Source organism: Crinia signifera, chromosome 9 (assembly GCF_055691185.1).
Source record: "Crinia signifera chromosome 9, ASM5569118v1, whole genome shotgun sequence".
In the NCBI taxonomy this organism is placed as follows: Eukaryota; Metazoa; Chordata; class Amphibia; order Anura; family Myobatrachidae; genus Crinia; species Crinia signifera.
The window spans coordinates 107,464,560-107,491,349 of NC_139225.1; the positions used below are offsets into that span (position 1 = coordinate 107,464,560).

A 26,790-nucleotide genomic window follows, 5' to 3' on the forward strand; every position below is an offset into this window, starting at 1 on the left:
AATTGTGTAAATGTTGACATGTCAACTTTTTGTCAATGTTGATCTGCACGTCAACCTATTGATTAATGACCTTTATACTGTTGACCCTATGACCCACACCCTCTACCCTAGTACTGTCAGATAGCTTCTGCTAATTAATGTATCTAACCAACTGCTGGCATCTGGAAAAAGGCTTTATTTATTGAATGCTCATTGATGTAGTGTACATTACCTCTATATTAGGATTTTCTTATAGCTATGTTAAAAAGTATTAGACCTCTTTAACTCTCATACTGTACAAAAAGAGGACAGTGTAGTCCGAGCCATAACTAGGCGTTTTAGTGCCCTGGGTAAGGAACAATATTATGCCACATTTTGGTTGGGTCGAACAAAAGCTGTTCAGGATGTGGTTATCCTTCTACCAGATGCCCTGGCAGATCCACGCTTCACACAGAGGCATTGCGCTGATCTCCAACAAATACAGCTCCATGATTTACATAATGTAAAACTTCTCACAGGAGACACCTTTTAAAAATGCTCAAATTAACTCCTTTATCTCCATTCTTCCCAAATGCTGAGAGATGTTGTGCAACACATGGGTCTCTGCACAATAATGTCTTACTTACTGAGGTCTCGGTGGCCCCATTGTACTGAGTCTATCCTTGTGCCCATCATTCTCACCTCATGTCACTTCCATCGCTTTAACCGCGTGGACTAATAGTAAAGCTTTTGTGGAACTACAGGTCCCAGTGTGCTATGCATGTGGTCTATATTGGGATTACATTTTGATTGCTTCCCATACCCTCCCTCTGCTGCTCTCCTTGAGCTTTTGTGCCAATTGTCTCCGTCCTGCTTACTGCCCAGCTTGCTGCCTGGCCACAGACTTGAACTAAACAGATGCATGGTAAACTTGTGTGCAGCACAAAATAAAATGTGGTTTGTAAAGTGCCATTTTGTGTTTACTGGGATGTGAAATTAACTTGTACAACCAACTCTCAGTATTGTGCCCTAGGCAGAAGCACATTTTACATTGACTGAGTTGCTGCTGAGAGACATTGGGTTAGAGATACAGAACAATGGTGGTGGTTATAGTGAGGTCTGGTACGCAGGTCATGTTATATTAAGGGTAAGTGCCTGTGTGTGCCAGTAGTTCCCTATGAGCCAACATAACCCATACACTTGCTAGGCTGTGTATACAGCACCCACATTCATAGCTTAAGGCAGTGGTTCCCAAACCGTGCGCCTAGGCTCCCTGGGGTGCCTCGGAGCAGTTGCAGGGGTGCCTCAGGTTGGTGGTCCCGAACTAATTCAAATTATTTATGGCCAATGAAACAGGCAAAATCAGTGCTTGGGGCTTCCAATTATAAAATATGTGGGGAAACAGAAGTGAATTGTGTTCCTTCACCACATAACTGGACCTAAGGATGACATTTAAGCACAACTTATTTCATTTAATTTTTTTTTTTTTATTCTTGGTAACAAACTTTGTTCTAGGGGTGCCCTGAAAAACATTCTGATACTCTAGGGTGCCGTGATTTAAAAACTTTTAGGAACCTCTGGCTTAAGGGGTTGGGGAACTCCTAAATACATCCACTTCATGTGCAGCTTTGGGAGAGGGGAGGGGTGGAGCTTTGTGTTTGCTGCACTGTATCTGCCTTCTAAGATAGAGAAGCACCTCCTTCCGAACATGCCAATATGTGCCAAGGATGCTTGGTGGACTTACATAGTAACTTCATGTATACCGTTCAGCTCCGTAATTAATTACGTTTGGCATGTAACCATTTCAAATCTCTGTTGGGTGGTTCAAGATGGCCTTGATTTCCCAGAGAACGCTCAGAATGATGACACCAAAATCCCACATTTTCTCAGCACTCCATATTGGTGCCCAGGAAAAATGTACCAAGTTGAATAAGCATCATTTTTGGGGATGTGAACAGCCAGAAATTTCCCAATAATTGAACTGCCCCCTAAGTATAATTTAGACCTACCTGGGCAATAAGAATAAAAAAAAAATCTCACCAAGATAATCATTTTAATGTAACTTGGGACCAACTTGTTGTAAATGATCTACTATATAGTTACTATTGTGTTCTTAAACTTGCACCTTCTACAAATGAGTGGTATGTATATTTGATAGTAAAGTATTAAGTTAAAGGTAAGTTATTTAAACCATTGTTTGCAAACCAGAACCACAGACCTAAGTAATGCATAGCACCTGGTGTAGCCGAATACCGAACAACAAAATTATGATTTCTTTCTTTATACTGCATACCCTGGCTGGTTTTGGCTGCTGTATATCGGCATGACTAACTTTCAGTAGATTCTTCTGAAATTGTAAATAATGTAAACATTGAATGGATATAGTATTAAAAAATTAGATAATTGCAAACATTTATAAATCCAAGACTTATGTTGACGGCTGACTGCGTGTCTGTGTTAGCATGTAGCAGTATGTATGTGTATGTTTCTGCTCCTGACACTAGAATGTCCTGAGCAATTGCCGCTCTATTTTTCTTTGTGAATGAGCTGAAGTATTTAACTCAAAGTTGAAATCAGGTTGTTTTTATACCCAAAGTCACACTGCAATGTAATGCACACTTGTTTGTACACACAGATATGTATAAAATACAAAAAAAAAATAACTAGCATGGCAAAAAATGTCTGATCTAAAATTTTACCAGTTGCCTTGAATAAATAAAATAAAGTATTCTTTGTATAGATGTATTAAAATTTTATATTTATGTTTACTATGTTATGTCAACATAACATTGGATGGTTCTAATGCATGTAAACTACTTATACACTCTAGCATGATGTAAATTTGTCCAAAATAAAATAATTGATGCCCCAAAGATAGAAATCAACAAATCGTTATGAAAATAATGATCTGCTTAAAATCTAAATAATTCTTTGTTTTAGGGCTATACTATATTGAACAAAATCCTTTAGGTACACAGCCCATGTGTTCTCTTTAAAGTATACCCATCGCCTACACCCAAACCAGTTTTAGTTATTATGGGGTCTGTGTACTAAGCATTGGACAAATATAAAGTACTAGCCAACAACGACAGCAGCTGGTTGGTTGGTACATCACTGCTGCCTACTTAGGAGAGTATTCCGTATGGGATTCCGAATGTCCTAGCCCGTTTTCACCTAATTCGCCTGTAACTTGACAGCCGTCATGTTTTGGAAAGTGGGCATGTCTGCGAAAACGGCTTTGGATTGTTGGAAACGGACGTGAATTCGACAATCTGCAGCTTTTTCTGACCAGACAGATCCAACTTGTTTCACAGTCTGATCTGTTTTGTCGTAATCCGCCTTCAATGCTGTCGAAAACAGCAGCATTGAATAGGCAGCCGCTATTTTCGCTGGTGGAAATAGTGGCGATATTGAATGCCCCAGTTAGTCTCTCTCCAAGGTCTAGTATATAAAACCCTATGTATCCTATTGAATTATTTGGAAATAACTGCTCTTAGTAGAGCACCTGAATTCACTAGAAATCTATGACATGACAGAGGAACTGTATGATGTCAATGGCGAGGAAACGTTACACTTGTTACCATGGTTACTAGCACCATGAATAGTGATTTTAGGCTAATTATTTACATCTGTCCCACCAAATTGTCCATCTCTGCTCATGTGCAGAGATCCAACGTTTGGGCTTGTTCCCACTTTTCCATAATACGTTTTTTTTTAAATCAATAAATTAAATATTTTTCAGGCATATTTGTAATGACCTTAATAGTCAATGGGAGAATCTGAAGTAAGTTGACATAAAATGTTGCGCAGAAATGCTCTGCATCGACTACACAAGTAGGATCAGTCCCTTTTTTTTTTTTTCACTTTCATTTATTTTGTATTACATTTTTACTTTCTAGATGCTAATTTCCTGTCTGAAAAACACTATTGTGTGAACAACTTGAGGGAGGGCAGACTGACACTAATCTCATGAACGATCTTTGATCTAAGAATGTAGGAACTAACCATGTTAGAAACAGCCTATTTTTTACTTTGTAATATGCTGCAAATACTGGATATATGTCTGCAATTTTTTTAATGCTTGGATTTAAATGTATCCCATTCTTGCAAGCAATTTTTATATAGATGTATATTACAATAAAAAATTATGGATTTCAATTTGCACTGCATTTGTCTCATGTTATAATAATTATAACAATAATGGGTAAAACGTAACAAATGGTAGTATTTTAGGAGGTTGTAGAAAATGCTATTTTATAATAGTTATTATAGTGCTTTTCTCTAGTAGGCCATAACACAGAACACTATATTAGCAGGAGAAACAGAAGCCATGGACATAATACACAGATGATTTTGAGAAGTAAGTTCTACAGATTGTTCATCTTACTGTATGCATGAAGGTACATGGTGAGGCAGCCATGTTGGGCACACTATGTAGCCTACCATGGGTGAGACTATCAATACATGGATATGTGAAATGAATTGGGGGAATATGGAATAAGAAAGCAGAATGCAAGTTACTGAATCATTAAATCCATAGATTGATAATTCTACGGCGATATAAAGGGCCTTATTTTGGTTCATTCTTTCTGACAAAATCCTTCTTAGATGGACAAAACCATGTGCACTGCAGGGGGGGGGGGGGGCAGATGTAACATGTGCAGAGAGAATTAGATTTGGGTGAGTAATTTTGTTTCTGTGCAGGGAAAATACTGACTGCTTTATTTTTACACTGCAATATAGACAGGGCCGGTGCAAGGCACCTGAGCGCCCCAGGCGAGTCGGGCTGGGGGCGCCCCGGTGCCGGGGGGGGGGGGGGGGGTACCTGTCGTTCGGCGCTGTCTATTTAAATCTGGCGGCGGAGGCAGCGGGGGTCCCTGCAGTCCATTAAAAATCACGAGCGCTATCCGCCGGGCTATGCGGAAGCGCTTCTAGTGTGAAAACACTGGCAGCACGCTGATTGGCTGAGATCAGCGTGCGCCGTGCTGCCAGAGTTTTCACACTAGAAGCGCTTCCGCATAGCCCGGCGGATAGCGCTCGTGAGTTTTAATGGACTGCAGGGACCACCGCTGCCTCCGCCGCCAGATTTAAATAGACAACGCCGTAGGACAGGTACCCGGGCGGCACAAAATGCCGCCCTCCAGTGGCCGGCGCCCTAGGCAAATGCCTAGATTTGCCTAGTGGTGGCGCCGGCCCTGAATATAGATCTCACTTTGAAGTAAAACCCCACCCAAATCTAATTCTCTCTGCACAAGTAACACCTGCCTCACCTGCAGTGCTCATGGTTTTGCCCATCTAAGAAGGATTTTGTCAGAAAGAATGAACCAAAATAAGGCCCATGGTGAGGTAACCATCTTGGAAGGGGAGTAGGTACTTGTGTATTATAGCGGCGCCCATCGCATCGCATACCATAAGGCATGCGATGGTATGCGATGCGACGCGATATCGCGCGATATTGTACAATGTCATACAATTTTTAAATTGTATGACATTGTGTTTGACATACAATGCCATACAATGCGATGCGATAAAAAAATGTATAAGCACCCTAATGGGTGCTTACAATGTGAAATTCACCCCCACGCCACCCCCCACTATAAACGTGAACCCGAAGCGTGGCGAGCGGCGGCGGTACGCGTCCTCCGACCTATTCATACCCCCACTATCCACGTCGGCGTGGAGTTGAGAATAGAAAGTGTGGCGAGCCACCGAGCCCGAAGCGTTGCGAGCGGACGCCGATACCTTTACAGGTATCGGCGTCCCCTCGCGGGCTTCACAGGTATCCGCGTCCGCTCGCCATGCTTCGGGCTCGGTGGCTCGCTGCGCTCGCCACACTTTCTATTCTCAACTCCAAGCCGACGTGGATAGTGGGGGTATGAAAAGGTTAAATGTCCCAATTGACCCGATTTTCCATAGGGAACAATGTTAAATGGCCCACAGAGGCCAAATAGGCACCCTGAAGTGTGAAATGGCCCCCCCAATTGTTAAAGCCACCCCACGATCAACGTCAACCCGAAGTGTGGCGAGCCCGCGAGGGGCGGCGGTACGCGTCCTCCGACCTTTTCATACCCCCACTATCCACGTCGGCGTGGAGTTGAGAATAGAAAGTGTGGCGAGCGCAGCGAGCGGACGCGGACACCTGTGAAGCCTGCGAGGGGACGCGTATACCTGTGAAGGTGTCCGCGACCCCTCGCGGGGCTCGCTGCGCTCTCCACGCTTCGGGCTCGGTGGCTCGCTGCGCTCGCCACACTTTCTATTCTCAACTCCACACTTCAGGGTGCCTATTTGGCCTCTGTGGGCCATTTAACATTGTTCCTTATGGAAAATCGGGTCAATTGGGACATTTAACATTGTTCCCTATGGGAAATCGCGGTCATCGCTTCGGTCGCATCGCATGCGATTTTTTTAGTACATGCGATGGGCGCCCTTCTAGGTAAAGAGTACCTACACAAGTACCGGGGAATATATATATTTTTTTTTTGCAATGGATGTGATTTGCCATTCCAGAATGTCAAATAGCATTCATCTACATTACAAGTTATGCCTTACTCCTACAATGGCTGGATATTTTTATTGATCAGTATATGCACATTATAACTGGGCATGGCCATGATGCCCAGCAGCACATTAAGTTGAACTGAATTCCTGTTTTAGGTGGACTACATAGGTTAAAATGTTGAAGATGAAACATTACACAGAGATCGGAAACACATTGGGTGAGTATGAGAAGTGACTAGTAGCTTCAGGAGCTGTCCATTCTGTACAGGTACTCAATAATAATAATAATAATTATAATAATAATTATTATTATTATTATTCTAATGTTTATTTATATAGCACCTTTCTCCAAAAGGCTTTAAAGGGATTATAGAAGAAAGTAAGAATGAAAACCATATTATACCTCATTCATACTGCAAATGCTGGAGTCGCTCCCAGGAGTGACCTGGCATTTGCGGTCTGCAAGGGGTCGAAGGAGGCATACTTTGAACGGGACCCGGGTTATCCGTTCACACCGCACCATACCCCGGGAAGTTCCTGGGAGCAACCCTGGTAGATACCAGGGTTGAAATGCTGGGGCATTTGGACCCAGGACCCATTCAAACCAGCACTACACCCAGGTTTTTCCTGGGGCCTACCCAGGAAAAAGGGCTGGTGTGAATAGGGTATTGCAAAGAAGGTAGTTACTCCAGTGGTTACTGTGTGTAAATCACATACAAAGTTTAAAATGAAAAGATCAAGATACACAATGCCCACAGAATATGCAGTTCCGCAGATGTCTCATCCCATGAAAGAACCAAATGGTATATTGGGAACACTACATAAGTTTCAGTGGGAGGCTAAATCAATATGCACAGGTATTATTTCAATTTGGGGGTACAGACACTGATGTGCATTATATGAACAGTAAGAAATCCCCAGAATGAATCATCATTTCATCCCAATAAAGGCTGCCATCTTGTGCGTACTATATAGGTTACCAGGAGTATTTTTTGTGATAAGAAGCATGGAATTACACTTCAAATCATTGCAAAAAATAGAGAAGCAATCTTTTTTACTTTTTATAAGACTGTGTTTTCTGAGGTGGGGCTGGATAAAGTAGAGGTTTTGGTGGTAATGAGATCTAGAGAAAAAGAAAATGCAGAAGATTTGGATGGTGATGCTCTTTCAGCATGGCTGGATAATAAACTTCACCAAGACTAGTTCCAACCCAGCGGATTTTGTTCCTGGGTATGATTCTGGACACTGTCCAGCAAAACGATTTTCTACCTGCAGACAAGGCACAGGCTCTTCAGGCCTTGGTCCATGTGGTTCTTCATCCCAAGAGGGTCTCCTTTCATGTCTATCTGTTTACTGGGAATGATGGTTGCAACCTTCGAGGCAATGCTTTCTGTGAAGTAATTACTCTTTCTGTGAAGTAATTCTTCCTCAAATTTCCCCTGAATCTTCTTCCCTCTAGTTTCAGTGCATGCCCTCCTGTTCTGTTGCTCCTCTTCCTGTGAAGAATGTCTCCCACCTGGACCTTGTTAAAACCCTTGTTATATTTGAAAGTTTCTCTGCTCTAAAGTATACATATTAAGATATTTTAGTCTTTCCTGGTATGTTTTGTGATGTAGGCCATGCACCATTTTAATTGTCCTTCTTTGTACAGTCTCTAATGTATTTATATCCTTCTGGAGATATGGCCCCCAGAACTGAAAACAGTACTCTAGATGAGGTTGTACAAATTACCTATACAGTGGCATTATTACTTCTTTCTTTCTGCTGATTTCTCTTCCTATGCAACCAAGCATCTGACTTGCCTTCTTCATTGCTTTGTTACATTACCTACCTGCCTTTAAGTCCCTTGAAATAGTAACACCTAGATCCCTCTCATCCTCAGTAGTTTCCATTATAATTTTGCATTTTTGGGCATTAAACTATAGTTGCCATGCTCTTGACCATTCCTCTAATCTACCTAGATCATCAATCATTTGTTTTACCCCTCCTGGTGTGTCTACCCTGTTTCATACCTTTGTGTAATCTGCAAAAAGGCACATTTTACCCTCAATTCCATTTGCAATATCACCAACCTAAGGTTGTTTCTGCACATCAATCAACTGATTGTGGTTCCAGTTTTACCTCAAGATTCGCCAACGGCTCAATCTTTGGTACAGGCTCTTTGAATTCATGTACACTTAATGGCTGTTTTAAGCCATATAATGCAAATAAGCTAGGATGGCCAGCTTCAAATCTGTCATCTGCCATCCACAAAAGCTTACACCGTGGCCTCGCGCCCAGTGCTGGATTCAGTTTGGGCTCATTCCACCCATTCGGTGGGTTCTTTCTGGGCGGCTAACCGGGAGGGGGGGGGGGGGTCTCTACTTTGCAGTTGTGTCATACGGCCCCTTGGGCAGGCAGACACACTTTAGTAAAGTTTTATCATTTTGACACGTTTGTTGTGGCTGAAAGTCAATTTGGCTGTGTGGTATTGCACGATTCTCATCGCTCTCCCGCCCCTGTGGGAGGATATGGGATGTCCCCATATTATGATTTCCAGTTTACCCTATGGATTTAACGAGAAAACAGGATTTTGGTTGTTAAAAGTGAAGGAGCTATGAATATGATTTAAGGAACCCCTAGTTTTCTTCTGATTCTTAGATTTTCCCATTGACCTCAAAAGCAGAGGGATATTCTGGGCAGCAGAAGGTATCATTTTGTGTTTGCACCCTTTTTTACCTAAACAACAACAAAAAAAGAAAATTCTTATATTTAAAAATACTCTTCATATTCATGATGCATGAACTTGGTGTAACACCGGAGTTTCCACTATAATTTAAAATAAACTTTGTACTATGTTGTTTAGGTAAAGGACGACATGCTGATAGGTTGACATGGGTGTAGGTTGACATGGGTCTAGGTCGACACAAGCATTAGGTGGACATGGGCAAGGTTGACAGTCAAAAGGTCGACATGGGGTTTTTCACTGTTTTTTGAGCCGATATGTGCCAACAGGTGGTATTTCATGCCCTACCATCCACTAGGGCAGGGCTGGGCAATTGCGGCCCTCCAGATGTTGATGAACTACACATCCCAGCATGCCGTGCATCAGTTTCAGCATGACCACATAGCAAAACTAATGCAAAGCATCCTGGGATGTGTAGTTCATCAACATCTGGAGGGCTGCAATTGCCCAGCCCTGCACTAGGGCGTGGTGGGAGAATAAAATAGTGTGCCTGAAGCATGGCGAGCTGTGTACATGTCGACTTTGTTGACATTCGGGTAAAAAAACTGTAAAAAAAATCCCATGTTGACCTTTTGACTGTCGACCTTGCCCAGGTCGACCTAATGCTTGTGTCGACCTAATGACAGAGTATATAAGTAAAGCCAGGAAAAACCAAGGAAAGGTTTTCCAATAATGCTTACCACCTACTTGCTTCAACTGCTGGTCTGCTATGCTTCTTACAGAGCCAAGTGCCTGAAGAAGCCGACCTTGGCTCACATAAATGCATAGCAGTCTGGCAATTGAAGTGAGGTGACATATGTGTTGGAAACCTCTTTCCTTGTATTTTGTTTGTTCTCAATGTGCTGTTCATCAGTTTCACATCACCACTTTCAGAATCCCTTCCTCATCCTCACTTATCATGCTTCGGCTGAATCGCCATCTCCTACCTCTGGCCTGCATCCTCCTGTCCTGCCTCCTCTTTTGCGTGTCAAGGCCCCCCACAGACTACACGATCCCTGCCGTGGTCGATATTGGTGGTGGCATGGCAAGTTTACTGCTCCAGAAAGAAGCTACACTATTGGGGTTTATTGGGAATTATTAGCAATTAAATTGGCATTACAAGAGTGGCATTATTTACTGGAGGGAGCGAAATTCCCAGTGATAGTCTATACCAGCAGTTCTCAAACTGTGGGTCCTGACCCCAAAGTGGGTCCTGACCTTCTCAGAATGAGGTCACGACTCCATGTTGCTGACCATCAGGCTGATGACTTTTCTAATCTCAGTCAGTGATTCAAGGAGTCTGTTGAATTGTCTGTTATTTTAGACTCCTCACATAATTTTGTGCCTCCACAATGCTGCCATGTGTGTGCTTTCTGCAGACCTCACATGTTTTAGGAACCCTGGTCTATACAGTCCGGTTATTTCACTGGAATTATATTCTTCAACTTAAGTCCACTGAGTCCAGTTATTTATCTGGAATTATTATTCTTCGCTCTTCAGGCAGTAAGTTATTTGGACTTACATTATTCCTCCTCAGTTTCTTCCTGTATTTAAAAGTCCATCCCAGTGCCAGTCCAGTTAGAGAATACAGGGAATTAGCTACCTGGATAGTAGTAGCCGGTGCTGTCAGGGGTGATTTACCAAGAGCAGCCACTTGGTGGTGGGATAGTCAGTTCCACACTGAACCAAGATATATAAAAACAGAAGAAGTGGTGCTTGGTTTGATGAAAAACATTGAATTATACTGTACTTATAATAACATAAAATGACACATATAAAAACAATGACAATTAAGGTGGGTGGTGAATAATATAAATGATAAAAACTGAAATAAAAATAAGGACTCAGACTATGTAAATGGAATCCTGAAAATAGTGGGGCAGATGTATTAAGGTGATAAGGAGAGATAAATGTCCAGCCAATCACCCGCTAACTGCCATGTTACAGGCTGTGTTTAAAAAAAGTCAGTAAGGAGCTGGTTGGCTGGACGTTTATCTCTCCTTATCACCCTTGCATTTATCTCTTGTTAATACATCTGCCCCTTTATCCCATTCCTTTTTGGCTGCCAAATAATGAAAGAGGAGGAGCAAGTTGAAACAGTCAGAAATGGCACATTCTGGGCCAAATGTAATAGGGTGAGAGTTTCAGAAAGTGAGAGATTTTGGAAGAGTTTTCCCATTCTTTTTAAAGCAGCAATCAACTACCTGGCAAAATCAACCTGGTATTTGCAGTGTAATTGATTGCTGCTTAAAAAAAAAAAAAGGGAAAACTCTCCCAAAATCTCTCACTTTCTGAAACTCACCCTATTACATTTGACCCTCTGTATTATGATGTTTGCCCCACAAGGGTGGATATTTACCCAATACCGCCAGAGGCTTAAATCCACTTGGATAGCATTGCAGCAGTCATCCTCAAATCATGTGGTTTGGTGGCTGGTAGGGCACTATTTGTATTCCAAATGGAAATGGGTACTGATGTCACCTCAGGCAATGTGGTTGATGGGTATACCAGTATACAGATTAAATAAAACCAGTATAAATTGCAAGCTGGTCCGGGCAATTTGCACAGTAAGATTCTTGGGTTCTCAGTTAGAGAACCCAGGCAAGGCTCCACAAGCTGCATGTCTGGTGCCGCAAAAATTCCACACTTCCTTCCAGGGTTTGCTGGTGAATACCCATAAATACCCATATATTATTTGACCCACATATTTAGCAGGCGCTCACCACTGAGGTGGACACTGATCAGACATATAGCCCAGGTACCCACCCCACAATTTAGCAGAACCAACCCTGGTATACCCACTATTATGCAACTTGGTAACACATATAAAACTTCCCAAATTGTCAGCTCGTTATCACTATGCATAACTGTTTGTACGCATAGGCCTATTGTATTTATTTCTTAAGGGTGCCCTGTATATGTCCTGCTTGTGTACTTTTGTGACAGTCTACCAGCATTTTGAAACAATTCATAATGTAGTATCCATTGTATAAATCAGTGATCTCTTAAAGAACATACACACGTTGAGATGTGCGCTAAGCGTTTTTGCTCAGTTATTTAGGGTAAGTGATTTCCAATAGTCTAGATTGCCCATAGAGAGCACAAACACATGCAGCAATGTGTGCTAAGCGATTTTACTTAAGCAAAATAAGTAGTTCAGGGTGACATAGATCGCGATCACCATCGCTCATTCTGTATACACAGAGGCGAAACCATGTGCCCTGCAGGCAGGGCAGATGTAATATGAGAGAGAGTTAGATTTGTGTGAGTTATTTTGTTTCTGTGCAGGGTAAATACTGGATGCATTCTTTTTACACTGCAATTTAGATTTCAGTTTCAACACACCCCACCCAAATTTAACTCTCTGCACATGTTACATCTGCCCCACCTGCAGTGCACATGGTTTTGCCCATTTTCCAAACAAATTTGTACTGCAATCAGATCTGAATAAGGGCCAGAGAGATTTGCAGTCACATGTTAAGCAATTTGACAAGATTACTGCATGTACTGACTTAACTAGTTGGCGATCACCATTGCTCAGGGGCATACACACAGAGGGATCTTGCTAACTTTCGGAAGCCGCAGGGGGACACAGCTGTTGGCCGGAAAGCCACCAGGAGGTGCCCACGGGGATATAGTCTGGGGATATAGCTCAGCGACCATACCCCCAGCGATTCTTACTAGAATCACACCGTGTGTACGGGGCTTAAATCACCTTCAGTAGAAAAGAGCACAAAATTGCTCTGTGTTTATGCCCCTTTACTTGTGTTGTTATTAAACAGCATCTCTAAACAATAACATTTGCAAAACTGTTTCACGTGCAACAAAACATTGTTTCTTTTGTATCAAGCTACATATGTCACAATAATATGCTACAGTATATGACCTACACTACAATATCAGGCACTCACAATGGGTTCACCTGTGAGGCGAATGTAAGCTACGATATGGGAGCGGAGATGCAATTATTTGACATCATTGTTTGTAAACACCTTTCCATAGGCGATCAATTCATGGTTACCACTATACCCTAAGAACTTTAATAATTTTCCTCTTCTGTTCTTATTCTATACCACTATGAAGACTTCACGTACTATTCCAGGTGTAGCCAACTCCAGTCCTTGAGAGCTACCAACAGTTACAAGTGTGGTAATTAGCTCCACCTGTGGATCATTTATAATGTGTCAGTGAGTAATGAGTACACCTGTGCCCCAGCTAGGAAATCTAGAAAATGTGAACCGTTGATTGCTCTTGAGGACTGGAGTTGGCTACCCCTGTCCTATACCAACTGGCAAGATGGAAACAAAGCAGAAGAGACACAGACAAAACGACTGTATCGCTATTTTTCTGCTAGTAACCAATTTCACTGGGCATTAACCATATGCCCTATTACAATGGTCAGGGAACTCGGTCCTCATTACCCCACGCAGTGCATGTTTTGTAGGGGATGCAGTTAAAATCCCGGCGTTCGGAATCCCGACGCCGGAATCCCGACACTTTCTCCCTCCGTGGGTGTCCACGACACTCCTGGAGGGAGAATAAATTAGCGTAGCGAGGCACCGGTTCCGCTGCGTGGCGAGTGCAGCGAGCCCGCAAGGGGGGGGGGGGGGTGATCCACATCCCCCCCCTTGTCAGGATTTTGAACGCTGGGATCCCGACCGCCGGGATTTCATACTGAATCCTTTTGTAGGTCTCACAGAATCACAAGTGAAATAATTAACTCCACCTGCGGACCTTATAAAATGTGTCTGAGTAATTAGTACACCTGTGCACCTGCTGCGTTACCAGCAAAACATGCACTGTGTGGGGTAATGAGGACCTAGTTCCCTGACCACTGCCCTAATATCTTACATTAGATTTAAGCTGTCTCTGTTAAGCCCCGTACACACGGGGGAGATATATTGCTCAGCCATATATTGCTACCAGAGCTGGTCGCTGATGAAAGGGATCCTCTGCCGGCGGTGCAAGCTCCTGCGACCAGCGATTAGAACGGGCTGAAAATGGGAGCGCGCACCCCGCGATTTATCGCCAGGGCACACTCCCATCACTGGCAATATGGTCGCCTGCGACCATATTTCCAGCAATTTCAGCCCCCATCACCCCCGTGTGTACACAGCTTTACTACCACCAATTACATTCCAGCAAACATCAATGTCATTCTGCTACTATTAGAATCGGCTACCATCTACATTACACCAACTTTATGCCTGTATTATCATCGGTCTTGCGAGACCCAAAATACTTGATATCTGCTGTTGTTTATTAGCAGTTGTACTGTTACAGAATTACAAAAGGATATGATATTACAGAATGCGCAAATAAAACCACCGTGCTGCTACACCACAGATACACAGAGTAGAATTACACCTCGTAACTACTCGGAAAGGTTGACATATAGTAGAGAAAAAAAGTGGATCTGAAAAGTAGCGCTCAGTGATTGCTAGGTTCAAGAAAAGGTGATTAGCCTTCAATACAAATGGAATGATACAAAACCAAATACTCCGTTATCACACTTGAATTGGTTTCAGGTGGAAAACCATACACTCCGTTTTCACACTGGAGTAGTTTCCTTATTGTAGTGGCTTTTCAACACGATCTCCCCTAATCTACATGCAGGGGAGACATAATAGGACAAGGCATAATGCAGACCAATATGATAAAAAGGTTTTTAATCTAAAAGTTGCACTTACAAAGTGTAGAAGGTAAAAAGGGCACAAAACAATGGTTCCCAGGCAATACAGCATGCAGGATGGTACAACGAGTCCTTCTCTGTTCTGGGTCCCTTGGTCCGGTGCCAAGGGGGGCTCAGTCCAGGGTTCTCCTTAACTGCTGCGCTGAAGTCCGGTCACCAAAGTCCAATGTCTCTATACCACGCTTAACGCGTTTCGGAACGCCAGTTCCTTCCTCAGAAGCCTATGTACGGGACCAAGGGACCCAGAACAGAGAAGGACTCGTTGTACCATCCTGCATGCTGTATTGCCTGGGAACCATTGTTTTGTGCCCTTTTTACCTTCTACACTTTGTAAGTGCAACTTTTAGATTAAAAACCTTTTTATCATATTGGTCTGCACTATGCCTTGTCCTATTATGTCTCCCCTGCATGTAGATTAGGGGAGATCATGTTGAAAAGCCACTACAATAAGGAAACTACTCCAGTGTGAAAACGGAGTGTATGGTTTTCCACCTGAAACCAATTCAAGTGTGATAACGGAGTATTTGGTTTTGTATCATTCCATTTGTAATGAAGGCTAATCACCTTTTCTTGAACCTAGCAATCACTGAGCGCTACTTTTCAGATCCACTTTTTTTCTCAGCAGTTGTACTGTTGGCAGAGTCTTTATAAATGGCACTTGGAGTGTGTTCAAAGGAATTAATTATGTCCTCAATATTATGACCACACTGGATATACCCAAACTCTTCTGAACTTGGAAGCTAAGCAGTGTTGGGCTAGATCAGTACTTTGGAGGTTATTCAGGTTCCTTCTAACCATTGTAAATTCGCAACAGTGAGCGACTGCGCATAAACATTTATGTGCATGTGCAGCCGCTTGGTGCGAGCGGCCACGGCAAATTGATTATTCACCAGCTGCTCACACACAGCAGTGCAGGAGGGGGGTGCGTGGGGCAACGTGCCGTCGTTGCGCCCATGGGAAGGCCCTGCATTTCAAGGGTGTTCCTATGAAAATGTTGGGCATTCCCATTGAAATTTGCCCATGACGCGGGTGTTGGAAGTGGGCAGCTGATGTCAGTTGCCCGTCCGCTTCCCGCACAGGGCGCTAGCAGATGTAAGACACCAGAGAGGCTTGCAGAATCATTCAATGGTCGGTGACCATCTAATGATTTTTCCCCTGAATGCAAGGCTGCAAATGGATGTTTATACAAAACTACTGTCGGCAACTGGTGTGGGCATATGTATAGGCAGCGCTACTACTGTCAGCAACTGGTGTGGGCATATGTATATTCAGCCCTACTGCTGTCGGCAACTGGTGTGGGCATATGTACAGGCAGAGCTACTACTGTTGACAACTGGTGTGGGCATATGTACAGGCAGAGCTACTACTGTCGGCAACTGGTGTGGGCATATGTATAGGCAGAGCTACTACTGTTGGCAATTATTGTGGGCACATGTATAGGCAGAGCTACTACTGTCAGCAACTGGTGTGGGCATATGTATAGGCAGCACTACTACTGTCGGCAACTGGTGTGGTCATATGTATAGGCAGCACTATTACTGTCGGCAACTGGTGTGGGCATATGTATAGGCAGAGCTACTACTGTGGGCAACTGGTGTGGGCATATGTATATTCAGCCCTACTGCTGTCGGCAACTGGTGTGGGCATATGTATATTCAGCCCTACTGCTGTCGGCAACTGGTGTGGGCATATGTATAAGCAGTGCTACTGCTTATGGCAACTGGTGTGGGCATATGTACAGGCAGAGCTACTACTGCCGACAACTGGTGTGGGCATATGTACAGGCAGAGCTACTACTGTCGGCAACTGGTGTGGGCATATGTATAGGCAGCGCTACTACTGTCAGCAACTGGTGTGGGCATATGTATATTCAGCCCTACTGCTGTCGGCAACTGGTGTGGGCATATGTATATTCAGCCCTACTGCTGTTGGCAACTGGTGTGGGCATATGTATAAGCAGTGCTACTGCTTATGGCAACTGGTGTGGGCATATGTACAGGCAGAGCTACTACTGTCGACAACTGGTGTGGGCATATGTACAGGCAGAGCTACTACTGTCGGCAACTGGTGTGGGCATATGTATAGGCAGAGCTACTACTGTTGGCAATTATTGTGGGCACATGTATAGGCAGAGCTACTACTGTCAGCAACTGGTGTGGGCATATGTATAGGCAGCACTACTACTGTCGGCAACTGGTGTGGGCATATGTATAGGCAGCACTATTACTGTCGGCAACTGGTGTGGGCATATGTATAGGCAGAGCTACTACTGTGGGCAACTGGTGTGGGCATATGTATATTCAGCCCTACTGCTGTCGGCAACTGGTGTGGGCATATGTATAAGCAGTGCTACTGCTTATGGCAACTGGTGTGGGCATATGTACAGGCAGAGCTACTACTGCCGACAACTGGTGTGGGCATATGTACAGGCAGAGCTACTACTGTCGGCAACTGGTGTGGGCATATGTATAGTGAGAGCTACTACTGTTGGCAATTATTGTGGGCACATGTATAGGCAGAGCTACTAATGTCGCCAACTAGTGTGGGCATATGTATATGCAGCGCTACTACTGTCGGCAACTGGTGTGGGCATATGTACAGACAGAGCTACTACTGTCTGCAACTGGTGTGGGCATATGTACAGGCAGAGCTACTACTGTCTGCAACTGGTGTGGGCATATGTATAGGCAGCGCTACTACTGTTGGCAATTATTGTGGGCACATGTATAGGCAGAGCTACTAATGTCGGCAACTGGTGTGGGCATATGTATAGGCAGCGCTACTACTATCGGCAACTGGTGTGGGCATATGTATAGGCAGAGCTACTACTGTCAGCAACTAGTGTGGGCATATGTATAGGCACAGCTACTACTGTTGGCAATTATTGTGGGCACATGTATAGGCAGAGCTATTAATGTCGGCAACTGGTGTGGGCATATGTATAGGCAGAGCTACTACTGTCGGCAACTGGTGAGGGCATATGTATAGGCACAGCTACTACTGTTGGCAATTATTGTGGGCACATGTATAGGCAGAGCTACTAATGTCGGCAACTGGTGTGGGCATATGTATAGGCATAGCTACTACTGTCGGCAACTGGTGTGGACATATGTATAGACAGCCCTACTGCTGTCGGCAAGTGGTGTGGGCATATGTATAGGCAGCACTATTACTGTCTGCAACTGGTGTGGGCATATGTATAGGCAGAGCTACTGCTGTCGGCAACTGGTGTGGGCATATGTATATTCAGCCCTACTGCTGTCGGCAACTGGTGTGGGCATATGTATATTCAGCCCTACTGCTGTCGGCAACTGGTGTGGGCATATGTATAAGCAGTGCTACTGCTTATGGCAACTGGTGTGGGCATATGTACAGGCAGAGCTACTACTGTCGACAACTGGTGTGGGCATATGTACAGGCAGAGCTACTACTGTCGGCAACTGGTGTGGGCATATGTATAGGCAGAGCTACTACTGTTGGCAATTATTGTGGGCATATGTATAGGCAGAGCTACTAATGTCGCCAACTGGTGTGGGCATATGTATAGGCAGCGCTACTACTGTCGGCAACTGGTGTGGGCATCTGTACAGGCAGAGCTACTACTGTCTGCAACTGGTGTGGGCATATGTACAGGCAGAGCTACTACTGTTGGCAACTGGTGTGGGCATATGTACAGGCAGCGCTACTACTGTCGGCAACTGGTGTGGGCATATGTATAGGCAGCGCTACTACTGTTGGCAATTATTGTGGGCACATGTATAGGCAGAGCTACTAATGTCGGCAACTGGTGTGGGCATATGTATAGGCATAGCTACTACTGTCGGCAACTGGTGTGGACATATGTATAGACAGCCCTACTGCTGTCGGCAAGTGGTGTGGGCATATGTATAGGCAGCACTATTACTGTCTGCAACTGGTGTGGGCATATGTATAGGCAGAGCTACTGCTGTCGGCAACTGGTGTGGGCATATGTATATTCAGCCCTACTGCTGTCGGCAACTGGTGTGGGCATATGTATAAGCAGTGCTACTGCTTATGGCAACTGGTGTGGGCATATGTACAGGCAGAGCTACTACTGTCGACAACTGGTGTGGGCATATGTACAGGCAGAGCTACTACTGTCGGCAACTGGTGTGGGCATATGTATAGGCAGAGCTACTACTGTTGGCAATTATTGTGGGCACATGTATAGGCAGAGCTACTAATGTCGGCAACTGGTGTGGGCATATGTATAGGCAGCGCTACTACTATCGGCAACTGGTGTGGGCATATGTATAGGCAGAGCTACTGCTGTCAGCAACTAGTGTGGGCATATGTATAGGCACAGCTACTACTGTTGGCAATTATTGTGGGCACATGTATAGGCAGAGCTATTAATGTCGGCAACTGGTGTGGGCATATGTATAGGCAGAGCTACTACTGTCGGCAACTGGTGTGGGCATATGTATAGGCACAGCTACTACTGTTGGCAATTATTGTGGGCACATGTATAGGCAGAGCTACTAATGTCGGCAACTGGTGTGGGCATATGTATAGGCATAGCTACTACTGTCGGCAACTGGTGTGGACATATGTATAGACAGCCCTACTGCTGTCGGCAACTGGTGTGGGTGTTATGTATAAGTTGTGATACTACTGTCAGCAACTGGTATGGGTGTTATGTACAGTATAAGCAACGCTACTACTGTTGGTAACTGTGGGCATTATGTATAAGCAGCATTACTACTGCTGCCATATGCAGGAGTACTCTGAGGCATTGCGTGGAGCATAAAGTGTGTCGTATTATCATATGGGCATTATGGTGTGTAGCATATTGTGTAAGGGGCTTTACGGTGTGTGGCATAATGGGCATTAGAGTGTGCTGCGTATTGTGTAAGGGGAATTGCATAGTACATAATGGACATTACTGTGTGTGGTATAATGTGTTATGGGCATTACGGTGTGTAGTATAATGCGTTATGGATATTTCAATGTTAGTAGTACTTTTATATGGCCATGCCCCTTCCCCGTGAAGCCATGCTCCTAGGCACACACTTCCCCTATTTTGCCTGTGGTAGTGGAGCAGTCACCAATTCTGTTTCTGGCACAGGGTACCAAAATGTCTAGTTCCAGCACTGGTTCTGTTGTGCTACTGTGTGGTGTAATTTGGAATGGGAGTACTATTGTGTGGCCACGACCCTTCTTTGTGAGACCACACATTTTTCGGGAGGGCCAAAATTTATAGTTTGCAGGAGGTCGCCGAACACCCTAGCACCGGCCCTGAGTGCTGCCCTTGTATATCCTGTTATACCTGGTGTCTATATACCTGGGAGGGCACTGAGCTATTGGTTACAGAGTTATGTGGAGTGCCGGGTCGTAACTGTGAGCCTGTGAGTATTTAAAGAACACTGTTTGGGAGGATGGAATACTTGTATAAGGCAGCCAAAAATAAACATTAATTGGTAGAAACTAGATAGTCATAAAGCCTGGGAGCGGCATGAGCCATTTCATTGTACACCTGTAAGACATTGTGATGTGCACTAAGATGCATCACTACTCATCATGGTAGCATAGGTTATGAAATAGAAGAACATTTGCCACAGTGTAAAAGTTTGACTATTACTGTCTTGCTATTTACCTATCATTGTGACGATGGGGTGGATTGATAATGATTGGACGAGATTATTAAATTATTGTAAGCCAATTTGCCTGTTAACCTATGATCATTGCAGGGGTGTAATTAGACCTTTGGGAGCCCCACAGAACATTTTAAGGTGGAAACATGATGGAGACTGAGGTGTCTGTATATCTTCAGTGTGTGTGTGTGTGTGTGTATATATATATATATATATATTTATTTATTTTTTGATACAGAGTCCAGCACTCCACTTTATTAATACAGCTGCCTCTGGTGCTCATCCAAATAATGGGCCTTATTCTAGTTTACTCTTTCTGACAAAATCCTTCTTAGATGGACAAAACCATGTGCACGGCAGGGGGGAAGATGTTACTTTTGCATTAGATTTGGGTGGGGTTTTACTTGAGAATTAGATTTAGTGGGGTTTTACTTGAAAGTGAGATCTGTATTGCAGTGTAAAAATAAAGCAGCCAGTATTTACCCTGCACATAAACAAAATAACTCACCCAAATCTAATTCTCTCTGCACATTTTACATCTGCCCCCTGCAGTGCAGCATGGTTTTGTCCATCTAAGAAGGAATTTGTCAGAAAGAGTGATCTAGAATAAGGCCCAATATGTAAGTCCAAATAGTAAGATGTCACTCAGAGTATGAAACACAATAATACAGAGACTGTTTTAAGTAGCCAACGTTTCAGAGAGTTACCCCTTTTATCAAGACCTGAAGTGCAGTGAACAGACCAATGTGTAGGGAATCCAGGTTCCATAATATAGTAACAGTTCCAGTCCAAGAACCAGAAAGGGCACTCACCACCAAATTACCTGCATTTGGTGGCGAGTGCCCTTTCTGGTAAATTATTTTTTTCTCTCCACTTCACTCCCTCTCCCACCCTCCTTCTATCTCCCTCTCACCATCTCCTCCTTCCAATTACATGGTCATCCACACTAAAAAGGGTCCAAGCAAGCTGCAGTAGGTAATTGCCGCTGGTACAGTTCCTGGCTCCTGCCCAACAGTGGCGACTTAAGGGGCTTCCACCAGAACTTTGACTGTATTTTATTCATTTTTTCACCCAGTGGGCAGAGGTCTTTAAGCACTTTTTCACGGCCATGACCCCTCCAGACATATTCTTCGTGCTTCATGCGGAGGGCATCGGCCTTTAAGATTTCTCTTTTTGGTTTTCCCCACATGGGAGGGGTAAGTGCGGACACTGAAATCCCGCAGCCCAGGATACGGTCCACATTACCCCCTTAGAACGGCAACATGGGTGTACAATGTTCATTTTCAGACTGATATCTTGCATGTGCATTAGACATTAGGCCCACATTTTAGGCTGCTGGTAACACATTGAAGGATACCGTCAAGGAGGGGCCATCACTCGAATAATGGGAGCAAATTTGTTGCTCTGATTCTAAACAAAATATGCTGTGGGTAATAAGTATTAGGAGTCACTCCTATTGTTTGCGATGGGTGCGATGTTGCTACAGGAGTTTAATGCCAGCAACTGTACCCAAACTCGCACGTTCTCTGGCTGAAATCAGCTAGACATCGCACATAATTGCCCTGAGCCTTATGGGGCAGTGAGCACTTTGGTGTGAATTCCGTAAAGTGTGGCCACTGCCACAATGCCTTGTACCTGTGAGATCATCGCAGATAATAGGAAAGATGTCCCAAGGTTGTAGCAAAATGCTCCTCTGAGAATGTTTTGGATAGCCGGAATAATTTAAGGGGCCCTCAAGATGCACTGACTGGGCCCTATGCAGGCATCTAGGCTGTATTGCAGCAAATCTGCATCTGTCTTAGGGGCCCATTTATCATTTAATGTTTGTGGCTAAATCCCGCAAAATACACATTTTCAGGGGTTAGCAGCAAATATTAAGTATCACCTCAAAGTATCGGGAGGGACTGCAGCAGGAATCTCTGATCCCTGCTGTGATCCTTGCTGCACCGCCGCATCCCCAATAGGTTACTATGGGGATGCAAAACTGCCCGATGTATCAACATCGGGCAGCATCGCTTTGCATCCCTAGGCTGCCGCTATTCTGAGATGGCAGTAACCCATTGTAGCCTATGGGCTACAGACCACGCTGCTGCCGATGGAGTGCAGTTAGCGTTACCCACGCATGCGTAGGGCACCCGGCTGAGCACATTGCGTGCGGGATGATACATGCCTACAATAGGATTGCATATTACAACGCGATTCTGGGTGGTAATATTCCGCCCAGGTCCTTAATACATGGGCCTAGTAGAGCGCTGTATTCTGTGCGGCCGCGCCACTCATTCACACACACCCTACTTCCAGACTTGGACTGGCTTTAACCTTGTATATTTATAGATTCTCACATTAGAACAAGGTAGCCACACAAAAAATATACCTCTATGTGTTGTGTCCCAATAAGAATCTGCCTATAGTCAGGGCAATTCTACGTCACTTCTGGGATGGTTACCGTATTGGGCTACTGCTACTTTTTAATTGAAAAATTCAAACTTGTGCAGGAACAGTTGATATTGTAACAGTAACTGTAATAGAGGCAACATCAAGCAATGCCACATCCATGTCTCTACACGCTGTGTGCACCACACTGGAATGTACGGGGCTGTGTGAATGCCTGTGAGTGGTGAGGAGATAGCAATTCCACACAGGGAGAGACAGAGGGAGGAGTAGGAGCTCCTGCAGCACACACACACACACACACACTCTGATCTGCCCGGGTGTGTGCGAGTCCCACTCCCTGCTGCTGCTGCTGAGCCTGTCACCGGCACACTGCTGGGAGTAAGTGCTGCTGCTGCTGCTGCTATACTGCCGGGAGTGAGTGCTGCTGCCAGGACGCGACGTGGGACTTCTCCCTGGACTATCTGCTGGGCTTGCCCTGGTGGAGAGTATGCGTGGAATGGTCACGCGTGGAGGATCTCAGCATCTCTGCCTACACAGTGTTCTATATTGTTTCATGGACTGTCAGACGTGCAGCCTCCGCATGGCACCTGTGCCCCGGGTGATATACTAATGGGGTGCCCCAGTGGGGAGACTCCTACTCAGTGCTAAACTGTCTGTGTGTGACCGGGACAGGGGTGCCACAAGTGGTCTTCCTCCGTAGTGGCATCAGCTCTGGGCTGCTGGGTGTCACCACTGCTCCCCTCCTGTGCTGCCTCCCACACAGGGCTCCCTACAGACGTGCCCCATATGTGTCACTGCGGCATGGCATGTGGGCAGCCCTGCACTGACCCTGCCCTGCCTGCTACTGCTGCCTGCCCGCAGTGACCCCCGGGGCAGCCATGACCACAGCGGACGCTGCTATCCGGACCTCGGCTCTGGAGATGGAGAAGTACTACAGCCTGCAGCAGGCGGCCTCACTCATTGACACTCTGCTGGAAAGTAAGTGCCCACTCAGTGAGTGCCCCAGACCTGTCCTGGGATTTCCCTGCAACGCAAGTTTTCAGCATGTATGTGAACATATGTGTGTGTGTGTGTGTGTGTATATATATATATATATATATATATATATATATATATATATATATATATATATTCTGGTATATTTATGTGTATCATACCTCCCCTGCTGTACTGTGATGGCACTGTGTTTATATTTGTTACCTTGATGAAGGACTGATGATACACCTGTTTTGTTCTGTCCGGGACGTGACAAGTGTATCTGTGGATGCAATGGACCCACAGGGTAAGTTGTCACATTGTACCACAGGACCTGCCTCTTCATGAATGTTAATAAGCTGTTCCTAGTGCCAGGTGACTGTATTACAAGGCTACATCATGGCACAGAACTAGCTTTTTTCTTATTGTGAAATACTAGTTTATGGAGAAGGAAAGGTCAAGTACAGCATTACATGTCACTATGCACATGAGGATATATAGGTTGCGGGTGCTGTAAAAGTGATGCTTTTGCTGGGATTTTGCAGCAAGGTTTAAAACGGTGATTGTTTGTGTTATGGCAGAACCAGTTGCATTTAAATCCTGGTGCAACATTGCAGAAAATGACATTACCCCTAGTGTGTACAAATGATTATAATAGGAACAAGCATTCGGTAGCAAAGAAAGTCAAACAAAATGAAGAAAAGAGAAATCGATCCACACTCAGGGACTATATATCAAATACTATTATTTTGCAGTTGTAACTTCCATCTACTGCAGAGGTGCTGAGTAAGCTACCTCTCTGGCGGTGGCTTTTCCTCCATTCATTGTAAGGATGTGGAAATCCTGTGCCTAGGAAGTATGTGGAAGGAAGGTACACACCAACAGGCGGAGGAGGGAGGTGCCTTTGCTCCAGCCTGCTGGGAGTGGAGGAGAAGGCTCTTCATATTTGCAGGGGCCCAGTAAGTATGCATAATGCCATCCTGAAATGGTGTTGTGTTTCTTCCCCAGACTACGACGAGGTAGCTACTGTAATTACAATCTGATTCATTGTAAACACATCACTGTCCCCATGATAGGATGGGTGCTGGATGACTACCCGACAGGGGGGATTCCCGACGGTCAGTATCCTGACGCCGGAATCCCAACTGCCGGTGCACCGACAGGGGAAATCCCGAATGACAGGGGCTATTCTCCCTTGTGGGGGTCCATGCCCCCATAGAGGGAGAATAGAACCTGTGGCGAGCGTCGCCCCCCTGTCGGAGCACCCGCAGTTGGGATTCCAACATCAGGATACTGACCGTCAGGATCTCCTCTGTCTGACTGCCATACCACACCCGATAGGATATGGGGACGTGGTAATCTCAAATTTAATAAGACTGCATGGAACTCATTGCTTTCTCTGGAATATCCCTTGCTATAAATAGCAGCGTGCATTGATAACCTCTATTTCCATGGAAAACAAACAAAAAAGGGACATCTTGAACGTGATACATGATGCCAATGATCACACGCATAGCAGCGCTTAGTAATACTGTTTGCATTATAATATAATAATATAATAATCACAAAGGACAGGTCTTCCGATAAGAGGGATCCTATGCAATTAATGAACTTTGGTTCATAACCCAGGAGTCCTGTAGCACATGTGTACCCATAATGCAGCACACACAAGAGCAGCCTGGGGAACTGGGAGGGATCCTGCCTGATCCCTCTTGGGAAATTTTGCGTTGAGAACCCCAAAGGCTTCTATTAGATTAAATTAGATTAGATTCAACTTTATTGTCATTACCCCAATGCAACAGGGCAAAAAAGGAAGTTTTTACATCCATCCAGATTACAGTATACGACAATATAAAACCTATTCCCAAACTCAAAATATTAACCAACGCTTATTGCCTATTGGGAACAGGCTCTGGAAATGTTTACTAGTAATTATCCCAGAGGACCCGGAATTGACAATCTTCCGTACACCTTTTGTATAGAACAATGTCTCTGTAAAAATGTTATGCTGCTTTCCCATGTATGTCTATACAGTGAATGCTGTATTTATAATGTATATGTAATATATCAGCTTTAGTGTGTGCTGCTGTCCAAACACGCCAGTAGCAACTTATTTGTATATACTACAGATCTGGTGTGTGTATATTCAGTAATGGTACTAGATGTTCTGGCATCCTCGGGGAAGGTAACAAATCATGACACAGGCACACCCCTCAGTCAGCATAATTGTTTTATTAATAGCTGTATCATCCTTCCATGCTAGACCATGTCCTGCACCTATATATTATATCGGCATATAGATCACAAATAGAAGTCTAGCAGTACTGTGACCCCAGAAAACCTTTTGATAATAAGTGTACAATATAGACCTTTTGCTTTGTGATTAGTGTAAAATACAGGGCTCATTGCCTAGTGTCTACTGTAAAATATAAAGGGCAGGACAGGAACATATTAGGGGGGTTATTTTGATTTACTCGGAGAGGCACAATCACTCTCTAATGGACAAAACCATATACACTGCAAGTGGGGCTGATGTAACATGTGCAGAGAGAGTTACATTTGGGTGCGGGGTGTACTTCAAAGCGAGCTCTATATTGCAGTGTAAAAATAAAACATACAGTATTTACCCTGCACAGAAACAATAAAACACCCAAATCTAACTCTCTGCACATGTTACATCAGCCCCACCTGCAGTGCACATGGTTTTGTCCATTATAGAGTTATTGTGCCTTTCCTTGTAAATTAGAATAACCCTCTAGGAGAGGAGTGGGCCCACTTTGGCTTTGTCAGAGGGCCTTCCTGAAAAAAAGCCTGCGTTTTTCCGTGACACTCCCATTAAACGGCCATTTGCCACCCCCAAACATCAGCCTTCAGTTAATCACCTTGCAAAATGCCAGTGATTATAGAAGATGCTGGATTTCAATATGGAGTCCTTGAGCATGCACACTAGTTTC

At 44.4% G+C, this 26,790-nt stretch overlaps 1 protein-coding gene across 5 annotated transcripts in view; it reads left to right on the plus strand.

The window, feature by feature from the left end:
• The first annotated feature begins 6,658 nt into the window (after nt 1–6,658).
• MCF2 (MCF.2 cell line derived transforming sequence) overlaps nt 6,659–26,790 on the plus strand; it is a 154,611-nt gene continuing 134,479 nt past the window's right edge. For 2 of the 5 annotated variants that reach the window (XM_083159467.1, XM_083159471.1), the window contains exon 1: nt 23,229–23,839. In XM_083159467.1, coding sequence (XP_083015593.1) covers nt 23,740–23,839 — 100 coding nt within the window. In that variant the 5' untranslated portion in view covers nt 23,229–23,739. Of the gene's footprint in view, nt 6,675–20,203; nt 20,222–23,228; nt 23,840–26,790 lie in introns of those variants that run through there. The other 3 variants (XM_083159469.1, XM_083159470.1, XM_083159468.1) reach the window with 3 other exon arrangements.